At 45.7% G+C, this 20,586-nt stretch overlaps 1 protein-coding gene across 4 annotated transcripts in view; it reads left to right on the forward strand.

The window, feature by feature from the left end:
• The first annotated feature begins 385 nt into the window (after nt 1-385).
• ZNF451 (zinc finger protein 451) overlaps nt 386-20,586 on the forward strand; it is a 38,038-nt gene continuing 17,837 nt past the window's right edge. Inside the window, exons 1-6 of one of the 4 annotated variants that reach the window (XM_084826840.1) lie at nt 386-546; nt 2,286-2,372; nt 7,571-7,645; nt 10,508-10,633; nt 12,331-12,442; nt 20,285-20,435. In XM_084826840.1, the coding sequence (XP_084682966.1) occupies nt 2,289-2,372; nt 7,571-7,645; nt 10,508-10,633; nt 12,331-12,442; nt 20,285-20,435 (548 nt within the window). In that variant the 5' untranslated portion in view covers nt 386-546; nt 2,286-2,288. Of the gene's footprint in view, nt 547-581; nt 856-2,285; nt 2,373-7,570; nt 7,646-10,507; nt 10,634-12,330; nt 12,443-20,284; nt 20,436-20,586 lie in introns of those variants that run through there. The other 3 variants (XM_084826843.1, XM_084826841.1, XM_084826842.1) reach the window with 3 other exon arrangements.

Raw genomic sequence — 20,586 nt, forward strand, 5'->3', positions numbered from 1 at the left:
ACTTCATCAAATGCCCGAAATATTATCCTCGGTTTCCTGCCGTATGATGCAGCCGATGAAATAATAGACTTCAGCCTTCCAGCTCTTACGCCGTAAGAAACTGGTTAGTTTTCACAGTGCGGCACAAGCTTTTTTTGTCGTCTCCGTCCCCGGATGGAAGCCAACAGCAGCAGAAAGATCCCAACTCTCGCGTTTGCAGCGGAGCGTGAGAGCCGTCGGCGCCGGCGGATGGGTGTGAAACTACGTTTCCCAGCAGGCCACCGCGGTCTTTCCAGCGGGGGGAAAAAGCGCCGGCCTCAAAGTTTAAAGCAGAGGAAGGAAAAGGGCGCGCGCGTCCTGCCGTCGCCTGGTCACGTGCGAGTTCCGGGGTCGGCTCCCCCGGTGCGGACCGTTGCGAGAGCGTGGGCGGGGTTGGCGGCGGTTCGGCCTGCGGGCCCCTCGTCCCTCGGCCGCGGAGCTGCACCGCGCTTGTCGCCTGCCAGAGGTGCCCGCCGGGGCATCGCTGAGTCGTGGGCAGGGCCTGGCTGGCTCCCCGGCTCCTGCAAGGTACGCGCAATATCAGCATCGCCCTCGCGTGGCTCGATTGCGAGCGCCGATGGTGCGCGCTGGGGGCAGCCTCTTGGTGACCCGCGCCTGCCCCCGCACTTCGGGGGCAGCGTCGTCGTGCCCTCTCCTCCTCCGGCATCTCTCCACTTCTCTCCTTGCACCTTCCCGTTTGCTTACGGAAGCTGTTTTCGCTGAGCTGCAGGGAGGTCTTGCCTAGCCTTTCTGTATAGCATAATAACAACAACAACAACAACAACAATGGTTGTTATTCCACTATTCCTGGTGAAGCCTTGTAGGCATGAAAACGAGGTATTTGCCTGCCGATTTCCTTTGTCTCTTAGCACCCCGATTCTTCGTAATGCCCCATTTCTTCAGCAGATGTTTTCCTGAGTCACCATCGCTTGACTCCTCTGTTTCCCTTTGGTTGTTCCTTTACCTCAATCTCTGTAGGTAACAATATATGTGAAATAATACAGGGCTAGCCAATCTAGTGTGGAAGCATTGTGTAAACAAGGTTTATAGAAGTAAGGCAGATTCTCTCCCCCCCCCACACACACACGATAATAAAGTGCTATGAAGCTTGAAAGCTTGCATACTCTTTATGCCTCCAATATAAGTAGTCTAAATAAAATGGTGTTTTGCATCTCCTGTTGTTTAAGACTAGCATGGCAATTGCTCTGCCAATCCCCATTACTAGTTGTTGCCACATCTGCAGGGACTGTGTTGTTCTTGTCATTTTGTGTAGCACTTGTCTGCTAAATAATTGAAAGTTAAGGTGTCACTGAGTATAGTCTCCATAGTTGTCTTTTAATGTCTACAAGTATTATCTGCAAAGTAGGATATGTTGCAGTGCTTTGTCATAGTGTAGCTTGTTGCAGTTTGTCATCAGATTTGTATATGACTGGTCAGAGTACAGGTTGTTGATGTAAAACAAAATATATGTACTATCAAACTCGAGAATAAATTGCTAGTATTTTGTTTATTCATAGAATCATAGAATAGTAGGGTTGGAAGGGGCCTACAAGACCATCGAGTCCAACCCCCTGCCCAATGCAAGAATCCAAGTCAGACCATCCCTGACAGATGGCTGTCCAGCCTCGTCTTGAATGCCTCCAGTGTGGGAGAGCCCACCACCTCCCTAGGGAATTGGTTCCATCGTCCTATTGCTCTAACAGTCAGGACGTTTTTCCTGATGTTCAGCTGGAATCCAGCTTCCTGTAACTTGAGCCCATTATTCCGTGTCCTGCACACTGGGATGATCGAGAAGAGATCCTGGCCTTCTTCTCTGTGACAACCTTTCAAGTACTTGAAGAGCGCTATCATATCTTCCCTCAGTCTTCTCTTCTCAAGGCTAAACATGCCCAGTTTTTTCAGTCCATAGGGCTTTGTTTCCAGTCTCCTGATCATCTTTGTTGCCCTCCTCTGAACCCTCTCCAGTTTATCTGCATCCTTCTTAAAGTGTGGTGCCCAGAACTGGTCACAGTACTCCAGATGAGGCCTAACCAGTGCTGAGTAGAGGGGAACTAGTACTTCCCGGGATATGGAAGCTATGCTTCTATTAATGCAGCCCAAAATAGCATTTGCCTTTTTTGCAGCCACATCACATTGTTGGCTCATATGAGGTAACTGCATATGAGGTAACTGCAGCATTCATATTAAGTGGCAAAACTGGGTCTAATGGCTGCAGTGTTATGCAGTTGCTAAAATTACACAAATGATTTTTCTTTTCTTTTTTTCAGATAATGGATTGTCTTGTGTCTTCCAAAAACATTGAGGATGCCTCTTCTCAACAGGAGGAAAGTGATGATGACGTTGAGTTTGTCGGTGTATGTAGACAGTTTACTTTTAAAACCTATAAGTAGCAGCATCGTTCTTTCTAATAGCAAGCTTGGGTGGTTGAGTGTCTATGAGTTTGGAAGCAAAATATGTAGCAGTTTCTGCATACTGGGGGACTCCCTAGGTATGCAAAAATATATAAGTTTGTAAATGGAGGGAGCAATCCTATGGCCGCTAGTCAGTGGCTAGTAGGCCATAGGATATATGGTTTTCCAGGAACTGACCTCGGAGCCCATGCTCCGAGGTCAGTTCCCAGAGAACCGACCTTCCCCCCTTCCGTGTTGCCCTGCACTCGGAAGAGGAATGCAGAGCAACCAAAACAGGGCGCTCCAGGGCAGGGAAGGCGGAAAAATCAGTACGACACATCCTATGTCATGTCCAGCAGCTTCCTGCCCCGGCCTGCCTTCCTGAGCCTAGACAGCTGCAAATGCAGGGCAGGAGAAGTGCGGAGGGAATGATCCCCTTCGTGCTTCTCCTGCCCTGCATTGGATAGGTGGTAGCCTCTGAGTTCGGAGGCAGCCACCTATCCCCATAGGATTGTGACCTAAAAGATTTTTTTAAAACCCCGAACTGCCTGACAGAAACTATAGGCTTCCTGGAGGTATGGAATGCTGATTACAGTTGAGCATATAAAGAGATGGAAAAGGGATCTTAAAAAACAAAACAAAACAGAAGTTAAGTAAACACTGCAAGTTTATTAGTCAATTCTGTGGGTGAAAGCAGTTGAGACATGGAATGTTAGGAGGTCAGAGAAAAAGAGAGCAAAAGAGGATGAGAGAGAATTGGCCTGACCAAGCCCCTACCTAATAGCACATAGTAAGGGGATGTGTTCTGTGAAGTTAAAAACAAAACTCCCCTTCCTACACTGTACAGAGATGTTTTGAAAGGAAAGAGAGGGGAAAGGACACATTTTCCCACTTCTACTCTCCCCTTCTTCCCCTACTATATAGCAATAAAATACTCAGATTCAGTGTTGGCACCGATTCCCAAACCTGAGGCTGCTAGCAGTATATAGCACAGCACTGGAGGGTGGAGAGAACGAAGGGTGTCCTTTTTCCCTTCTCCGCTCAATAACCCCCCCCCTTCCCAAAAGGAGGGGTGGGTAACTTGTGGCCCTCCAGATGTTTGGCTTACAACTCCCATTGTCCCACACCATTGTCTATGCTGGCTAGAGCTGGTGGGAGTTGTAGGTCAAAACATCTGAAGGGCCACAAGTTGCCCACCCCTGCCCAAGAGGCTAGAACAGCACTACAAGGTTCTTGTGCCAGAATGGCTGGACCTAGGAGTCGTCTTCTTGAGGGCCCATTGCAACTCTTTGATGCTGTGCGGTGAAAGGTCTGCATAGGCTTGATTGTGGCAAAGATGCAAATATTTATATCTTGTCAGCCTTTTAAAAACTAGTTAGAACTCCATTCTATTTCTGAATAGAAATGGTTAATAGTATTTATTGTGCTTTTCAAAATGAATTCTCATATGATGGATAGTCTGAAACCAATATTCTGCTTTCTGGCATGGCCTTTCAAACTTCCTGCTTTAGCCCACAAATGTTCATTGGAGGAGGAGAGGGGTCGTGCCTGCTAGCCTCACATTCAGTGGAAGGTGAGAAGAGGGCTTGATGCATGTGCACAGCCTTGCCAGAATTCACTGCTGGAGCCGCGCTGTAACAAGTGTTTGCAACCTAAAAAAAATCTTCTTGTGCTAATCAACAAAGTTGATGCAATATACCATCCCGTGAGCTCTGATCGAAAAAGTGACTGAAGTGTAGACAGCAACAAAGGAGTGAGGCAGCTATCTTTCACTATGAGAACTTGGAAAAAGAAAGTTTATGAAAGCAGCCTTCCCCAACCAGGTGCTGTCCAGATGTTTTGGACTCCAACTCCCATCAGTCCCAGCCAGCATGGCCAGTGGTCAGGAATGCTAGGAGTTGTAATCCTGAACATCTGGAGCGCACCAGGTTGGGGAAGTCTGAGTTAGAGCATGCAGTATGTCTATCTGCACAGGCCAAATGAGCACGTATTTTTTTATTTATTGTAAACCACCTGGGGAGCTATGCCTGAAAGGCAGGTCTATAATGTTAGTAAGTAAATAAATAGTAAATTTAATGTATTGAGTTTCCTTCCTCCCAAGAAGATTGCCATGGCAAGATGAGCCAGTCTAGCCCAGCCATTGGCCAGAGAAGCAGCAGCAACATGGAGCTGGCTTCCCCCGTCCCTGCCAGAAGGAGCTCTGTGCTCCAACTCTCAGTTGCTTTGGAACTGGAGAGGAAAACGAAGCCATGCTGGCCTCTGATACGAGCCAAAGGGCTGCTGGGTAGTGTTCTGTATTGATTTGTTTGTTTGTTTATTTTATTAACTTTATTAATCGCCCATCTGGCTGGTCACCCAGCCACTCTGGACGATGTACAATAATAGAACAGTTTAAAATAATAAAATCCTACATTAAAAACATATTTCTAAAAATACCCTAACCCACCCCAAATATTTAATCTATTCTAAAAAAACCTTGGAGATAAGTTTATTGGAAGACAGGATATAAATATTTAAAAATGCATAGAGTGGTTGAGATGAAGCCAAACATTTCTTCTGTGAATAGATATCTGCTTTACTGGCTACTTTTCTAAGGGATGTTACTAAAATGAGTTGGTTTTATGACTGTATCTCAATTTATGGTTAACTTGAACCTGTAGTGTATTCCAACTTGATCAGTGCCTGAGTATGGATTAACATATCTTAGTAGCTAGTGTTCAGTTGAATTGTTCTCATTAGGAACGTGTTGAGAATTCTGAAAATGTTTGGTTTGGTTTGGGTTTTTTGTACAAAGATGTGCTAGGATAAGCGATATAAAAATGTCCCCTTTTAAAGATGTTATTTATTCCATTTTTATTCTGTCCTTTCTCTCAGGAGCTCATGGTGGGATGCATCTCCCTCTTTATCCTCACAATAACTTTTGAGAGGTAGGCTAGGGACAAGAGAGAGTAAACGGCCCAAGATCATACAATGATCTTCATGACTTCGTGGGATTTGAACTCAGATTTCCCCAGTCATGGTCCAAGACTCTAACCACTACTCTGAAGTGGCTCTAAGTGTGATAAGTCACTGATGAAAATATTTTTCAGTGAGTGCAGTGGCATGCATATAAATAGTCTTGTCCTCCTTGCTGGTTCAACCCCCCCCCCCCAAACAAAAATGTTTCTACTGAGTGGAAGCTTTGGTGATATGTAGTTGTAACATGCACCAGACGATTCAAGTTTGCCTAGCTGAAAGCTGGCTATCATATAATGGCATGTGCCTACATTCTTCCTTCCCTGTCCTTGTCATTCCTTCTGTTGTTTTTCCCGTGCTTGTCTTAGATTGTAAATTGCTTTGGAGCAAAGACCTACCTATGTTGCCTGTGTAATGCTGTGAAGGATCATGTTCATGGATGCATGGAATTAACAGTAGTTAATGTTACTAGCAAACTTGATGGTCCTGTGCCCATCAGCAAGGGCGGTGCAACAGTGTGTGTGCGCAGATCTGAGTTATTTATTTTAAGGCAAAGGGGTAGATAGTTTAGAGAAGCTGAACCTTCCTTCTGTTTGCTGCCTACCTCCGCATAGGCTTTGACCCCAAGCATTTTTCTCCCTGCTGGTGGAGTGGAGTGAACATGAGGTAACCGGTTTGTGGCATCTACCTGTTGCCATCCTTTTAGAGAGTGAAGCAGAACGTGTTTCAAAGAAAGCTCAGAAGACTATGCAGAAAGGCTAACCAAGCACTAAATCATTGTTTGCATATCAGTCTGTAGTGTCAAAAATATGCACGTTAGTAAGCCCCAATTGGAGATCCTGGTTCATATAAATGGCATTTCCTCAGTGCATGCATAGCAGCAGCCCCACATACTTCTGAAGGCCGTGGTAATGGTGGTGAGGGAGGCAGATTTATGAAATGGCTGTAGCAGCTACACAAGTCATGGGATAGGTTTTAAATGTAGCTTCGGTGGTGTTGTAGGGCAAGGGCTGCCTATGTCTAAATTTGATTTGCTTATCTGCTGGATTTCTACCCCATCTTTCCACTTTGTGAGAGCCCTTAAGGTGGCTTATAGTATGCTGGAAACAAAAATACAGTAATATCACAACAATAAAACAAAGCCACAGCAGAGCAATTTAACCTGGAGACGGAAATCTATCAACCAGAACTTGTTTGTGTACTTGGCAAACCATCTCTCAGAGTGTCTGCTTAGGCTCTAGCAGGGATAGAGAGCAAAAAGCCTTGACTCCTTCCTGTTCTATTAGATAATGTCATGATGGGGCTGTTCATATGTTACCTCCTTCCCCATACCTTTTTGTTCTGTGAGAGTGAAATTGGACTTGGGCTTGTAGGCTTGTTCCCCATCCCATTGCTCAGGAAAGGTAGTGCTCAAATCTGGAGATTCTATGTTTTGTTTGGATGCTGACTGTATGTCAGTCCATACCTTTCCTTCCTGCAACATTCTGAGCAATGAAGGTAAGGGATGAGCTTGTTCACATGACACGGTATCACATCATGGGTTAATTAACCCACAATTAGCCCTGGTGCATGTGGTTGCCATTTTGAATATGTGACCTCTGATTGGGGGTTGTGTGTGTCATGTGTACCTGGTCATCATGGGTTAATCAAGGGTTAAACCCCTCACTTAACCCAGCTACTAATCAAAGGTTAAGTCTGTGTTGTTAACACTTGATTAACCCACAATGGCCAGGTTCACACGACAAGCTGCAACCTGCTGCAACCTGCGATTGGAGGTTGCATATTCAAAATTATGGCTGTACACACTGCAGCTAATTGTAGGTTAATTAACCCTGCTGTGTTGTGTGAGCTGGGTCTGTGAGCCCAGGGCCTGCTTCCAGTCTTGCTGCCCTGAGGTGAGGGGCAATTACATCTGAACCACCCCCTGTCATACAATTAAAAAAGGTAGGCTTCTGCCAATAGAAGAGCTTTCTTGGTTTATGGAATATTTGATCATTCAATTAGTAGGCGGTCAGTTGACAAAAGCCCAGCCCCACAATTATCTGTGTCAGGCAGACAATGATATCTGAACTCAACAATACTGATTTCTGAAGGCTGTGCTTCTGAATATCCAGCCAATTGGTTATATTTACTGTTCTTGTAATCTTTGCAGATGTCGATGTGAGAAAAAACACTGCTGAAAGTAAAATGTTTGTTCATTTTCTTAGGAAGGTGTATTGAGACCTGTCCTGGACTGCATTGACCTTAGTAGTAGTGAGGAAGACTGTAGCAGCTCTTCTAATGTGAGTGTTTCCTGACTCTTAAAATTGTTGGAACAGACTTTATTTGGAATTATTTTGTCCTGTCTGCCTTTCTGTAGGCCTATACTGATTTTAGGAACTATGAATGGTGTACATGCACAGTCTTATTTTCTCTATAATAAGAGCGAGTTCTGAGATTGTAGAAGATTTGAAGGAGAAGCTTTACAAATGTTACTTGCAGCTGCGTTATTAAAAGCTTCATAGGTGTGTGTGTTGCATGCAATCTTTCAACGGCCTTTAAATTGCAGCTGAGAATCCTGAGAACTAAGCCAATTCACATCATCAGCCTTGTTGGTTTCTTGTTTTCATGGTTGCTTATTTATTTATTTATTGTTAGTTATACTTCTATACTGCTTAATATAATATCTCTAAGAGGTTCACATATAAATGTTAAAAATCACATTTAAAATACATTATCAAAAACATTCCATCTACAAAAAAAATGCAAAACAATACAAGGAACAGTAAGATGGAGCAGCTTATAATTAATTGCAATTAATTACAAGCTAGAGAAAGTGTTTTCAGGTTGGGTTTGAAACATGCCATATATTCTGCCTCGCAAACTGCATAGGGGAGGGTTTTCCAGAATGTGGGTGCTGCTCCCAAGAAGGCCTAGCTTTGAGATATTACATGGCAGCTTTTCATTGGTCATGGAATGACCAGCAAGGCCTCTTCTGAAGATCTTAAAGGCTGGCTGGGTATAAATAGGGGAATGTGGTCTGCTAGATATGCTAGTCCCAGTTTGTTCCATATATTCTATGTGGATCTTTGATTCCTCCCTTGTGAATGAGAATGTGTATGGTTGCTCCCCCTGTGGTTGCTTGTTTGTGTTAATGGAGTTTGTTCTTTTTCAGCACTTGTTTTTAGTCAAGTGAAAGGAACAGAAGGAGGGAAGGCAATTTTCACTCTTTCTACTTCCCTCCTACAGCCCTCGGCACCACTCCTGTTCTGAAGGGTCCCCCAACCCTCTGGAGCAAATTTTCAAAGTGTTATTGCCTAAAGCCACCCGGAGGAGAGCTTTCAGTGTGGTAGCTCCCTTCCTGTGGAACTCCCTGCCTCTGGAGGTCAGGCAGGTGCCAACGCTGGATTGTTTTTGGCACCTCCTGAAAACAGCTGTTTTCCAGGAAGCCTTCCTTGGTTAATCAGCCTTGGTTTTATTGGTACTCTTGTTTTTTAAAAAATAATTTTAATATCATGTGGAGCAGTATACAAATGTTGTAGATAAATATACCTGTGGAGGAAAGAATGGGGCTGGGCATGTTAGTCTGCTCCACCCCAAATGTCTTTGCCTGTGCCAGCTCCTCCTGAAACCTTCCTGCGTTGCTCACGGGAACATTGGGGAGGGCAGGGTTAGCATGCGTGGCCCCTATCATCCTTCTGTCGGTTTAGGCAATATCACCTGAGTAGGTCTTCTAAATCAGAACTTATCTGTGCTGTGAAGGTTTCAGTAAACTAGCATGAAGTACACCTAGTGGCTAATGTTAAATCAGGACCATCCCTCTTAAATTTATATCCTAATAACCCATGCAATTTGCACTTGCATTGTGCTTGTGCCAGTGAAGTCTGATACCCAACAGCTAAGCTAGTATGGTGTCATAAACCTCCCAGCTGCTCAGGTAACAAAGCTTTCAACAGCACAAATGGCTTTTGTGAGGTAAGAGAGAGTTGTTATGTGGCTAAGATTAAAACCTCACATGGGGAAGCTGAAGTGCAGGGGGACTGAAGGAAGATGACTGGGTAGGTAATGGGCTGAAAAACATAAATCTGGGGAAAGGGTAGATGAAGGAGAGCCACTAAACAGGTGAAGCTTTTCCCACCACATGATCTCCATGCCAGGAAAAGCTTCACTTGCGTGTCAGGCTCTGGTTAAAGGTGGCAATCCTAGGACCCAGAGGGGTGGGGGGTGGCTGAATTTTACCTATTGTTTTGAACCAGCCATCCAGTTCTTTGGATGCAGGCTTCTGATAGTTGTTCTGTTATCCATTTCGGATGGCATATATTAGAAGTATAGAATGCAGCGTATAATTTTTTTTTAAATTCAAAATGATCTGATAGGGGTTTTTACTTCTGAACGCTCTTCTGTCCTTTTGAAGATGGTGTTACAAATGACTGTCTTAAAGAAAGCATCCCTTTACTGAGCTGTGTGACTTCTCTCATATTGAATACAATGGCATCTAGAAAATGCTTTTGAGGCTCAGATGTTACCTTGAAGTTTAAGGCAGCATGTTCACAAGGCTGTAGTTTCATTGGGGCTGCAGACAGATGCTTTTTCATGTCGACATGACTTGTTTCTTCAATTGCAGAACAGTCGCATGAATTGTATTGTGGTTACAGGAAGGTTCCAGACTAGAAGACTTGTGGCCTTAGGGGGTTTCTTAAGAGATCTGGATTGAGGGGAGGCAAAACTAGTAATTTTCCAAAGGGTATACATCGTTGTTCTCCTTTATAAACAACAAAAACTAAGTTTTACCATGCCAGCTTTTAACTTGAGTGCTGTCTCTTCCTTCCCAACTCCCAAGCACCCAGTAAGGTTTTATGGCTTACTAACTAAGCCTGCTTCCTCATTGGCTATTGGAATATAAAGAATTGGCCCATGGCATTATACAAGCATAATTCATAGATATCTTCGAATATTGGACAGTTCAGTTCTTGAATCCATAGTGTTCTGTTTCTTTTCTTTCTCACTCCCCTCAAAATGCAGTGGATGTGTGAAGAGGCAGGGCTCTTGTCTGTTCTCTCCCTGCTGCCCTGGAATTTTGAGACTGTTTTTGTGTTTGTTTGTAGTTGAATTGTCTGACAGTTTGTGCTAGCTGGTTGCTTTAGAGAACTTCTCTTCATTTATAGAACAAAGTAAAGTGCAAAGACCACATTGATTATCAGAAGAAAAAAGTTGATTCAACCCTAGATCGCCTGGCACGCCATGTAGAGGTAGAGAAACAACTGAAAGAAGAGAAAAATAAAGCTTTCAAGGTGTGATTCTTCACCATATGCAGTTGTGGCACAACCGTTACAGCATGCTTTTTGTTTCTTCCATTTTGCAATCCAACACAAATAAAACAAAACACCAAATGGTATATGTTGGGTAACCTTGCCAGTTTGATTTTAAATAGTTCAATTGTCATCTAAAAGTATCTTCATAACCACCCTCTCTACTGATCCTTGAACCGTTTCATGCTGCCGTGGTGTCCAATCCAAAGCCTATCCATCTTCCCACCAGCAGGTGTCCTTCACTTGCTATTTGTGCTTCCCATGTGTTCAGCCACCCAGTAGCTGCTGTCCCCTGGTTTATGTAATACAGCCCTTCCCCAACTTGGAGCCCTCTGGATGTGTTGGACTACCACTCCCATCATCCTCCAACAGCATCCCCTCTTAGCAATTTTCAGGGTAGCTGCTTGCTACCATGTGGGTAGATCTCTAGGCAGAGAGCACCTTTTGGGTACCGTTGCCATAGTACATTACTTTGGTGATTATGTGCAGTCACAATAGATGTAGCAGGGTGAAACTGGCCATATTTCAGCTTTCCCTCTGTACTTAGAATCATACAATAGTAGGGTTGGAAGGGGTCTATAAGACCATTGAGTCCAACCCCCTGCCTAAGACTTTAAACAAAAAAGCTGATATGTTCAGGTCTGTTTTTTACAGGTAAAACTATTGTCGTTTTTGCTCTTGATCATTGTGTTAAATATAGCACGTCCAGTAGTTATGCAGGCATCCTAGGATGTTGGATGGCCTTTTTCCAAATAATGTCTTGTTCCTGGTTCACCTTCTAGTGAACAGATGTTACCTGTCACAAACAGTGGGTTTTGGATTGGCACAGAACTGGCGCAATTAGGGGATTCTGCAGACAGCGAGAGTGATATGTACTAATATCTCGGGAATAGCTTCAAAGGCCAAATAGTGGTTTGAAACATATGCCATAAATATGCTTCCCCAAGGAAAATGATTTTTTAGTTATTTTAAGATGTAAATGATATAGAAAAGTGCAAGAATTAGCAACTTTTTAGGCCTATGAGCTGTATCTAAGTGTGCCACGTTTTTTACCACAATCTCATGTTGCTAGCGGCAAACGCGCAACATTGTCAGGCTGGGGGAAAACTCAAATGAACTGGATCTGACTTGCAGGCCTTACATTGCCTAGCAATGAAGCATTGCCAGCTTATTAATCCTGTTTTGAATACTTATTATATGCATAACATTGTGATGAGTTTATAGATATAATCTCCCCCAACTCAACATCTTGTGGTTGGCGTTTGGGGGTGGAGGATGGGTTGTCATATTAATGTTCCCCTGACTGAAATGACTATGAAAGGGATATATTATAAACCTATAATGAACTAGAGGCCTGAAGCTAATCTGCATTAATGCAGATGGCACCAGCTTGCACCTGGTAGCCTTGATTCAGTGTTGCCATATGAGCAGTTACCAGAAAGAGGCAAGATGTATTTCTCCTCAGAAATGGTAATCTGCAGGGACTCGTGAAAGTAGTTGTTCCCAAACATATACACCGTACACTTAAATGTCTTCCTCAACAATGTCTCAGCTTTACATTTTTTTTATGTGAATGTGTACACTTTTTGTAGTTGTCCTAATCAGTTCATATTCAGTGTGACTAATCTTATGAGAAAAAAAATACTAATAGTCTGTCTTCTAACCCCTGGGACCGTTAGGAAAAACTGGATTCTCAACATGCGCATGGACTACAAGAGCTGGAATTTATCCAGGGGCATACTGACACAGAAGCAGCAAGATTGTGTGTGAACCAGTGGCTAAAGATGCCAGGTAATTAATTGGTGTGGTGACTTCACCATGTAGGAGAGAGAGATCAGCAGTTCTTCCAAAGAAATAGTGTTCTTCCCTAGTCACAGTTGATCTCTTCTTGCTTTCAGAGGCATGGAAAGGAGGATGCAGGGCTAATAGCCTTCGCTGGCGAGCATGGAGGTGTCTGAGCACCATCCTTCCCTTTAAGGCGAGGGTGGAGAATGTGTGGCCCCCCAGATGTTGTTGGAATGCAACTTCCATCATCCTTCACCATGGGCTATGCTGGCTAGGGATCATTGGAGTTACAGTCCAAGAACATCTGGAGAGCCACATGTTCCCCACCGCTGCTTCTAGGAGATACTGTAGCTTAGTAGTATAGTACCTGCTTTGTGTAAATACGTAACATTTATATAGCACTCTGAATGTTCAGAGCACTTTACGTGTGAGGAGCCAAGGGCAATCTACGGGGCCTTCCACTGAAGGATCTTGGCCAAGAGGGACTTCTGTCTGAGACCTTATTGCAGTGGCCTTCAGATTTTCCAAACTCTGGACCCACTTTAACTCCAGCCAGTTAACATGGAAACCACTTCTATATTAGGCATTTTTTTAAAAAGCAGGTTCTTCCTTTATTATAGGTACCTACCTGTCTTTTAATGTCTGTTTCCTTCTCTCTTGATTGATTCAGATGTAACAATCTTGCCTTAATAAACGATTTAGTAAGCCAGGACTGAGTGTTGGGTCCATGTACTCTCCCTCACATGTCAGCTTTCAGATCCTGGTTAGTAAATCAACATTTAGCCACAGTTTGGATGTATCAGAAAACTGCTTTAAAGAAATCACAATTGAAGCACCAGAGCTGGCATGTGGGAAGAGGGAGAGAGTGGGCTCAACTCATTCCCAGCTTAATAAACCATGGTTTATTAACCCAAAGCTATTATGTCAGAACTAACCCCCTCCCCCTTTCCACTTCTTTCCAAAAGACAGATATGTTTCCTAGGCATGACCTACCTTAGGTGATATTCTAATCTAGTTGTGGTTTGTGACCCACCAGTTCAGGATTAATCCCTCAAAGGTCAACTGCACAAGCATGCAGGCCACCCTGGAATTATAGCATGGGTAGGCAACATACAGCCCACGGCTGCATGTGCTCCCCCGCCAATTCAGAGCCCCCAGTGTAATTCCTCCCTCCACCTCTCCCTCCAAGCTCCATTAAGGTATGAGGTAGCCAAAGTCTCCTTACTGGTTGGCAGAACTTTCAAATCTTTCTAGAAGTTTTTAGTCCTTCGCTCCTCCTCCACCATGAGTTCCGTAATCTACTTTTTCTGCCTGTTGAGGGCAGCCATACTTTCTGGAGCACAGTTTTTCTTTTTATTGCTTTCTTCATGAGAAGAGTGCTGCAACAAGGATGGAGTAAGGTGTTTCTCCACCGACCCCAATTAAAGGGGAAACCCGGTCCTCGGGTGGAATGGCTTGGCCAGTGCTTCCGCGTTCCCTATTACAGGGCCCACATTGAAACAGGATTAGAGGCCTTTTTCTCGCTTGTGCCCACCCATGCCCCCATTTTAAGGGGGAACCGGTACTCAGGGCTGATCCTCGTGGGAGTCTTCGGAGTCAACCAGAGGAGGATTGTATGTCCCCCCTCTGCTCCCCATGGATTGTTTCCCTGGGCTTTTTGTGTCTCCCACCCATGTGCCCTATTTAAGAGGGGACCTGGTGCTCGGAATGGGTTCGCCTCCCATCCAGCCAGCCAAAGGGTGGGGGACAAGAATGTGGCTCCCCCCCATCGTCCATCTGGCTAATTATCTCATGTGGTGGGGGACAGCAGCATGTTACTGCAGTTGCGAGTGGTCTTTATGTTGGGTTCTGGCTCCAAGCCAGTGCTGGTTGGCTATCCACTTGTGAAGTAATGCAGACTCAATGCCCTGCTTAGGGCAGGAGGCCCCATTGCCACAGGTGGCTCCTCAAGGCCTCACCCTGATCTCCTCCTCTGACCTATTGTGGCAAGCTCATTTAGACACAGAGGCCGTTTGCTCTGGCCGCTTGTTCGCCCCATGCATTTTCGGGCCATCTTCACAGGTGGTGGTGAGAGTCCTTTTGGGCAGATCAGACGCGGTCTTCCTTCAGCCTGTTGTTAGAGGCCCTTTCTTTCTTTGGTTGGAGTTTTCCCATGCTCATCTCCCCGCCCCCCCCAAAAAAAACCTTGGAGGAAGAGAGTGTTAAAGAGGGGGAAATGGCTTTTTTCAACAGACCCACTTTAGGAGTGGGGGAGGAAGCTCCCCCCCCCACTCCTGGGTTTCTTCATTTCCTCTCTCCTGCCTTTCTGTCACTGCTGAAGGGTGGCCTTGTGGACAAGGGCGTGTCCATCCTTTGGCTCAGGACTGCCTTCTGCAGGGGCTTGATGCTTGGAACAATAGGCACCTTTTCTTCTTAGAGTTGCTTATTTTTTCTTCTTATCTTGCTCTCTGAGTTGATGAGCAGGCTCTGCTTGAGGAGGAGGCTGAAAAGCAGGATATGCAGCAATGGCTCCTGTCCCAATTTTGGGTGTTCCAGGCAGAGGGTGGGGGACCACAGCCAGCTTTGCAGACTGAGCCCAGTGCTGATGAGGGAGGCGAGATGCCGGCTCCCAAGAAGGACAACCAGATCTCCAAGTCCAAACACCAGGAGGTGCCTGCCAGATCATCCAGGATGGAGGAGCAGGAGGATTCCTCAGCTGAGGAGGCGGAACGCTCTGCTTCTGTCACTGAAACTCCCTCTGATTTCCAGCAATCCATTTTTTCTCAGACCCTTCTCCAACGTGTGACCAGCAAGGTGTCCCAGGAAATGGGGCGCGGGTTTTTACTCAATCGTTTTTCCTGTCCCAAAAAGGGATGGCAGGGTATGACTAATTTGCAACCTCAACCCAAACCTGAGGATCAAAAAGTTCCACTGACCGTCATAGTCCAGACCAACTCCCTGGGTTCCTTCCCCACATCTGTGGGCTTAACAGGACACGTATCTTCACATCGCCATTCGGCACCAACACAGGCAGTTCCTGTATGCAAGGCCAACACTGGCAATACTGGACGCTTCCATTTGGCCTCTCCTCCAGCTCCAGGATCTTCACCAAGCCACCCTCAGGGAACAGGAGTTGGCTATTTTCACCTATCTCAGTGTCCTGTTGATGGTGGCCCCTTCCCATCAGGAGGTGACCTGGGGAGTGAGGTGACTGCACTGATGGGCTTCTTGATCAACCACAGGAAGAGCTACCTGCAGCCCACACACTCCCTCCAACACCTGGAGATGATCCTGGACACTGTGGAGCTCTCATTGTGCCTGGCTCCCCACAGGGAGTTGACACTGTTACAGGCCCTCCAGGAGAGCCTCCCTCTGTCCTCACTCTCCTGGTTGCTGGGCCTATTGGTTTCCTGCCTGGGGATTGTCCCCTGGGCAGTGCTCAGTCTTCGACCACTGCTGTGCTTTCTGGCTTGCTTCCAGGACAAGGTTGCCAACTCTGTCCAGATGCATTTTGTCTTACCACAAGGGGTTCGCCTGTCCTTGGACTGGTGGCTTGTGATTCTACCCTGAAGAGATGGGTGCCTCCTTGCTGTGGTGGACAGGACAGTGATCATGACAGATGCCTGCCTGGAGGGGTGGGGTGCTGTGTGTGGCTCATTTTCCACCCAGGGCCTTTGGAGTCAACAGGAACAGAGCCTGCACATACACATCCTGGAGGTCCATTCCATTTGCCTGGCCCTTCAGGCAGCAGGTCATCTGGTCGGGGCAGCCATGTTCTGATCCAATCGGACAACACAGCAGCAGTGGCCTATGTGAACCATCAAGGAGGCACGAGGTCAGCGGCACTATAGAGGGAGGTGACCCCCCCCACCTTCTGGAGTGGGCAGAACTCCCTTTCCTGTCTGTCGGTGCTGTGCATGTAAAAGGGGAGCTAAACGTGCAAGTGGATTGGCTCAGCCAGCAGAGACTGGACCCGAACGAATGGGCTCTTCATCTTCGGGTGTTGGAGTTGGTGAGGTGCCACTTCAGAAACCCATGCCTGTTTCTATCCGCCACCATGCTAAATGCAACAGTCCCAGCATTGTTCAGCAGGCATTAGGCCTCAGGGGGCTAGAGGACAAACACTCTGGTCATTGAGTGGCCAAGGAGGCTGCTTTATGCATTCTTTCCACTGGCCGTCATACCCCAGGTCCTAGCTTGAGTGGAGGTGAATGGGATTGAAGTAATTTTCATTGCCCTGTACTGGCCCTGGAGGCCTTGGTTCCCTCTCGTTCTGCAGCTGGCGATGGGTCCTTCTTTCCACCTCCCCCTGTCCAGGGCCCTTCTCGGCCAGGGCCCCATCCTTCACCCCAACCCGGGGTTTCTACAGTTGGTGGCCTGGAGGTTGAGCTGGGCAAACTAGATGCTCTGAGGTAATCAAGGAAGGTCATCCCCACACTTTGCAGTTCATGGGCCCTGGCTACCACTAGAATTTTTGGGTGGTCATAATGTTGGCCCGGAGGGTTTTGGCATCAAAAGCACTTTCTGTTTTGTCAACGCTGTGCCAGTTTTTCAATGGTAGGGTGGTCTCCATTTGGACCCACGTTTTCAGCCCAGTGTTAATTCCCGTTTCCACAGGGAACAGGAGTTGGTCCTGCCTTCTTTTTATCCCAACTCTCAGCTCCCATGCGAGAAGGCCTGGCATTCCATGGACCTATGCAGGGTACTAAGGAAACGAAAGGTTCCTCCTGTGCAAGCACTGGGTCATTACTGACCCCTAGAGGGACGCCGCTTTCACTGGCGTTTTCATGGCAGACTACAGCGGGGCGGTTTGCCATTGCCTTCCCCAGTCGTGACTGCCTTTCCCACAGCAAGCTGGGTACTCATTTTACCAACCCGGCGTCCGCTGGGATCGAACTCAGGTCATGGGGAGTGTTTCGGTTGCAATACTGCCGCCTACCAAGCTATACATTAATTGGACCAGGCCTTTTAGGGTAGATCAGGCTCTGTTTATTATTTCTGGATGTAACAAGACAGGTAGGAGAGCCTTGGCCTATCTTAAAGTGGATCAAGACCTGTATAGCAGAGGCCTATAAAGCGCCACAGTTGTCTCCACCTGCAGGGGTGATGGTGCACTCTACAAATGGGCGGCTGCAGCATGGGCTCGTCAGTCCTGTGCCTCTTGGGAGGAGGTGTGTAAGGCAGCCACGTGGGCCTCAGATCATTCGTTCATTACACACTACAGTATTAGTAAATGGGCTGAGGCGGAGGTGGCTTTTGGGTGAACGGTCCTTCAGGCTGTGGTCCACTTGAGCCCTTGGAGGGTGGTATCCCTTTTGCCTTTATCCCTCCAGGAGTTGCTGTAGCTTTGGTATATCCCATACCTTATTGGAGCTTGGAGGGAGAAGTCAGAGGAAACCACAGCTGTTACACTTACCATGAACAGTTTTTCTCTGATTTCTCCCAGAGTAGCTCCAATCCCGCCTATCTGCTGGTTGTGGGGTGGTTGGTACAGGATACCAAGCTTGTTCCACTACTGTGTGGGTGTGTTACATGTGTTCTTTCTGCTGTGCTCATGCTTTTTTCTTATGTGCAGCTTTTGTTTATTGCACTGCTGTCTTTTCTGGAGGGGTGTTTGCACCCTTCTTATGGTGTCCCTGTCTCCTTGTGAGGGCCAGTCCTTCCACTCAGCATGGGTTGTGCAGGACTCTTTGTCTTATTTTCTTCTGGAGTGGGTTCCCTCTAGGCTTTGCAAGTACTTGGACTGGGGTACTCGTGGAGGAGGAGGCAGGGACTAAAAACTTCTAGAAAGATTTGAAAGTTCTGCCAGTCAACAGGGAGCCTTTGGCTAACCCATGCTTCATTGGAGCTACTCCAGGAGAAGTCGGGGAAAAACAGCTCATGGTAAGTGTAACAGCTGTGTTTTTCTTTTTTGCAAACAAAATGGCATCTGAAGCTGCTACAGAGCATCAAATGATCAAAATTAAATTGTCTGCAAGCTAATGTTGACCCTTTGGGAATTCCCTAGCAGCTATGGAGCCCCCAAAGGGTCAAAATTAGCTTGCAGAGAAGTTAATTTTGAACCTTTTTGGCCCTTCATAACAGGTCTTGATGGCATTTTTTGTTTGTTTACTTCCCCCTGTATTTGGCACCCTCAGGGGACTAAGTGTGTGCGGAAGACAGTAGTGAGGTCGAAGGGACAAACATGGCTCTTGGACCTTCCAAAGTTACCCATCCCTGAATTATAATATTTGTATGAAGTTCAGAGAAGCTCCTTTGCAGGTTTTTCTGCCCAGTGGGAAAGGGTGGCTTTATACCTCTAGTCTGAAGCTTTGTGGGAGGGAATGGAATTTCCACTGGTAAGTATATTTTAGAAACTGGGATACGAAGTATCAGCACTGCTATGAATGTCTTCACATGTTAGTATTTGTTTATTTTAAAGATATATTTATAGAGCACTTTTCCAAGAGGTCAAAACAGCTAACAAGTAACTGAAAAAGAAAGAACCAGAGAAAATAAATTGAAACATAAGCATAAACATATGAAAGGCTAAAATAGAAATTGGTTTCATTCTGGGGATCCCACCTTATGCTTGTTTCCATATTTTTCTGGGCTCTTGTTTCATGTTTTAGCACTGATGGAGGAAGCATGACTTGCGAACTTTATTCCTTATGGACATCAGCACTAAGCCTATTTTTAAAGGGTTTTTGAGGCTAGTGCATCTGTGGTAGCTGTGGGATGGTTCTGGGAGCTAAAGAAGGAGTGGTTTGTTGATCTTTCACTATTTTTTGATATGCTCTGAGAATCTCTATTGATAGTAAGAAAACTAGGCTGCTGCCCCCCCCCCCCCCCAGTTTCCAGCCAACTATACAGGCAGGCAGAGTCACTTAGTAGATAGGTTAGCTAGAAATGTCTTCTTCCAGTAGATGTTGCAGACAGACTATTGGCCAGCTTAGTTAGTACACAACCTCACAAGCCAGTATGTAATAGCAATGTATAATGGGTTGGTTGGTGAGTAGAAAATGTGGACTTCACAGAGTCCCTAAACGCATAGACCTGTGCAGTAGAGTTTAGCAGGCTTTAGCTAACAAAAGTAGGCCCCTTGATGGGGGTGGGAGATGGGAAGTGCTTCTAGAGTGAGCCTCTCACACAGTTTTAATTGGTATCAAGCAAGTGCAGCTTCCTATGTCAACAACTGTGCATATGCCTAGTTACCTCACCCTTATCTCACCCATGAGCTGGGAGGATTCACTCCTAAGCAGGAACGCTAGAGTCTCTTTCTCTTCAGAAAGGCATTAGATTCCCACGCTAAAATGCTTTGAGCATCTTTGGGAGGGAAGACCCCCTTCTCCCAAAAGAGTGTGTTTCTGTGTGTTTCTCCCTGTCAGCTCCTAAGCTGAGGGGGAAAGCTATAAAAGGAAGCAGGCTAGTTTTGATATTCAGTCTTGCTTGAAGGGGAAATACGCATTACCAACTTGGAAAACCTTTGACCCGGAACAGCTTCCCTGTCTGTCTTGAGGTCTCAGATAGTCATATCAGCTTGTTACAAGGGTGCCTGCTCTGTCAACTGAAGGAAGGTGTGAACTTTTGTTGCATATATATTCTGCATCCATTTTCTATCAGTAAACAAACTGTCATCTTTTTGCGTAAATGGCTTCGTTTCATCTTGGTAATCTAAAAGAATCTATATTATTAACCGGGCCCTGACAGAATCAGGACCCCAAATTAATACACAGCCCAAACATCTAACAAAGAAACAGCATGATACAAAATATAACAATTTCTCATAAGGAAAATTACAGCAGTGCAATTATTTTCTTTTTCCCTGTTGTGATTTAACTATATGTTGTCTTGAAATATAATCACACATTGCACATTTCTGTTTCATAGGTCTCAAGCCAGGTGCTGTAAACTCTGGAAGAAGAGCATTACTTCAGAGATCAGACCAAGCACCATCTAACAGTAAATCCATTTTATGTCCCATAATGAATTGCAACAGAAAGTTTGACAATGGGCATCTTCTCCTAGGCCACCTTAAAAGGTAACAGTTCTTTATGATACCCCCCAAAACTGTCACCAGATTGCCTGAATATGGCGCATAGTGTCTTACAAGGAGTCTCAGATGTGCACTGCGCTGATCTGTGCTCTGTAGAAATTTTATATAGATGGATGCTAGGAGCTTTTCAGTTTTC

This window comes from Heloderma suspectum, chromosome 1, assembly GCF_057233095.1.
Source record: "Heloderma suspectum isolate Gila_16-S chromosome 1, 16-S_ref, whole genome shotgun sequence".
Lineage (NCBI taxonomy): Eukaryota > Metazoa > Chordata > Lepidosauria > Squamata > Helodermatidae > Heloderma > Heloderma suspectum.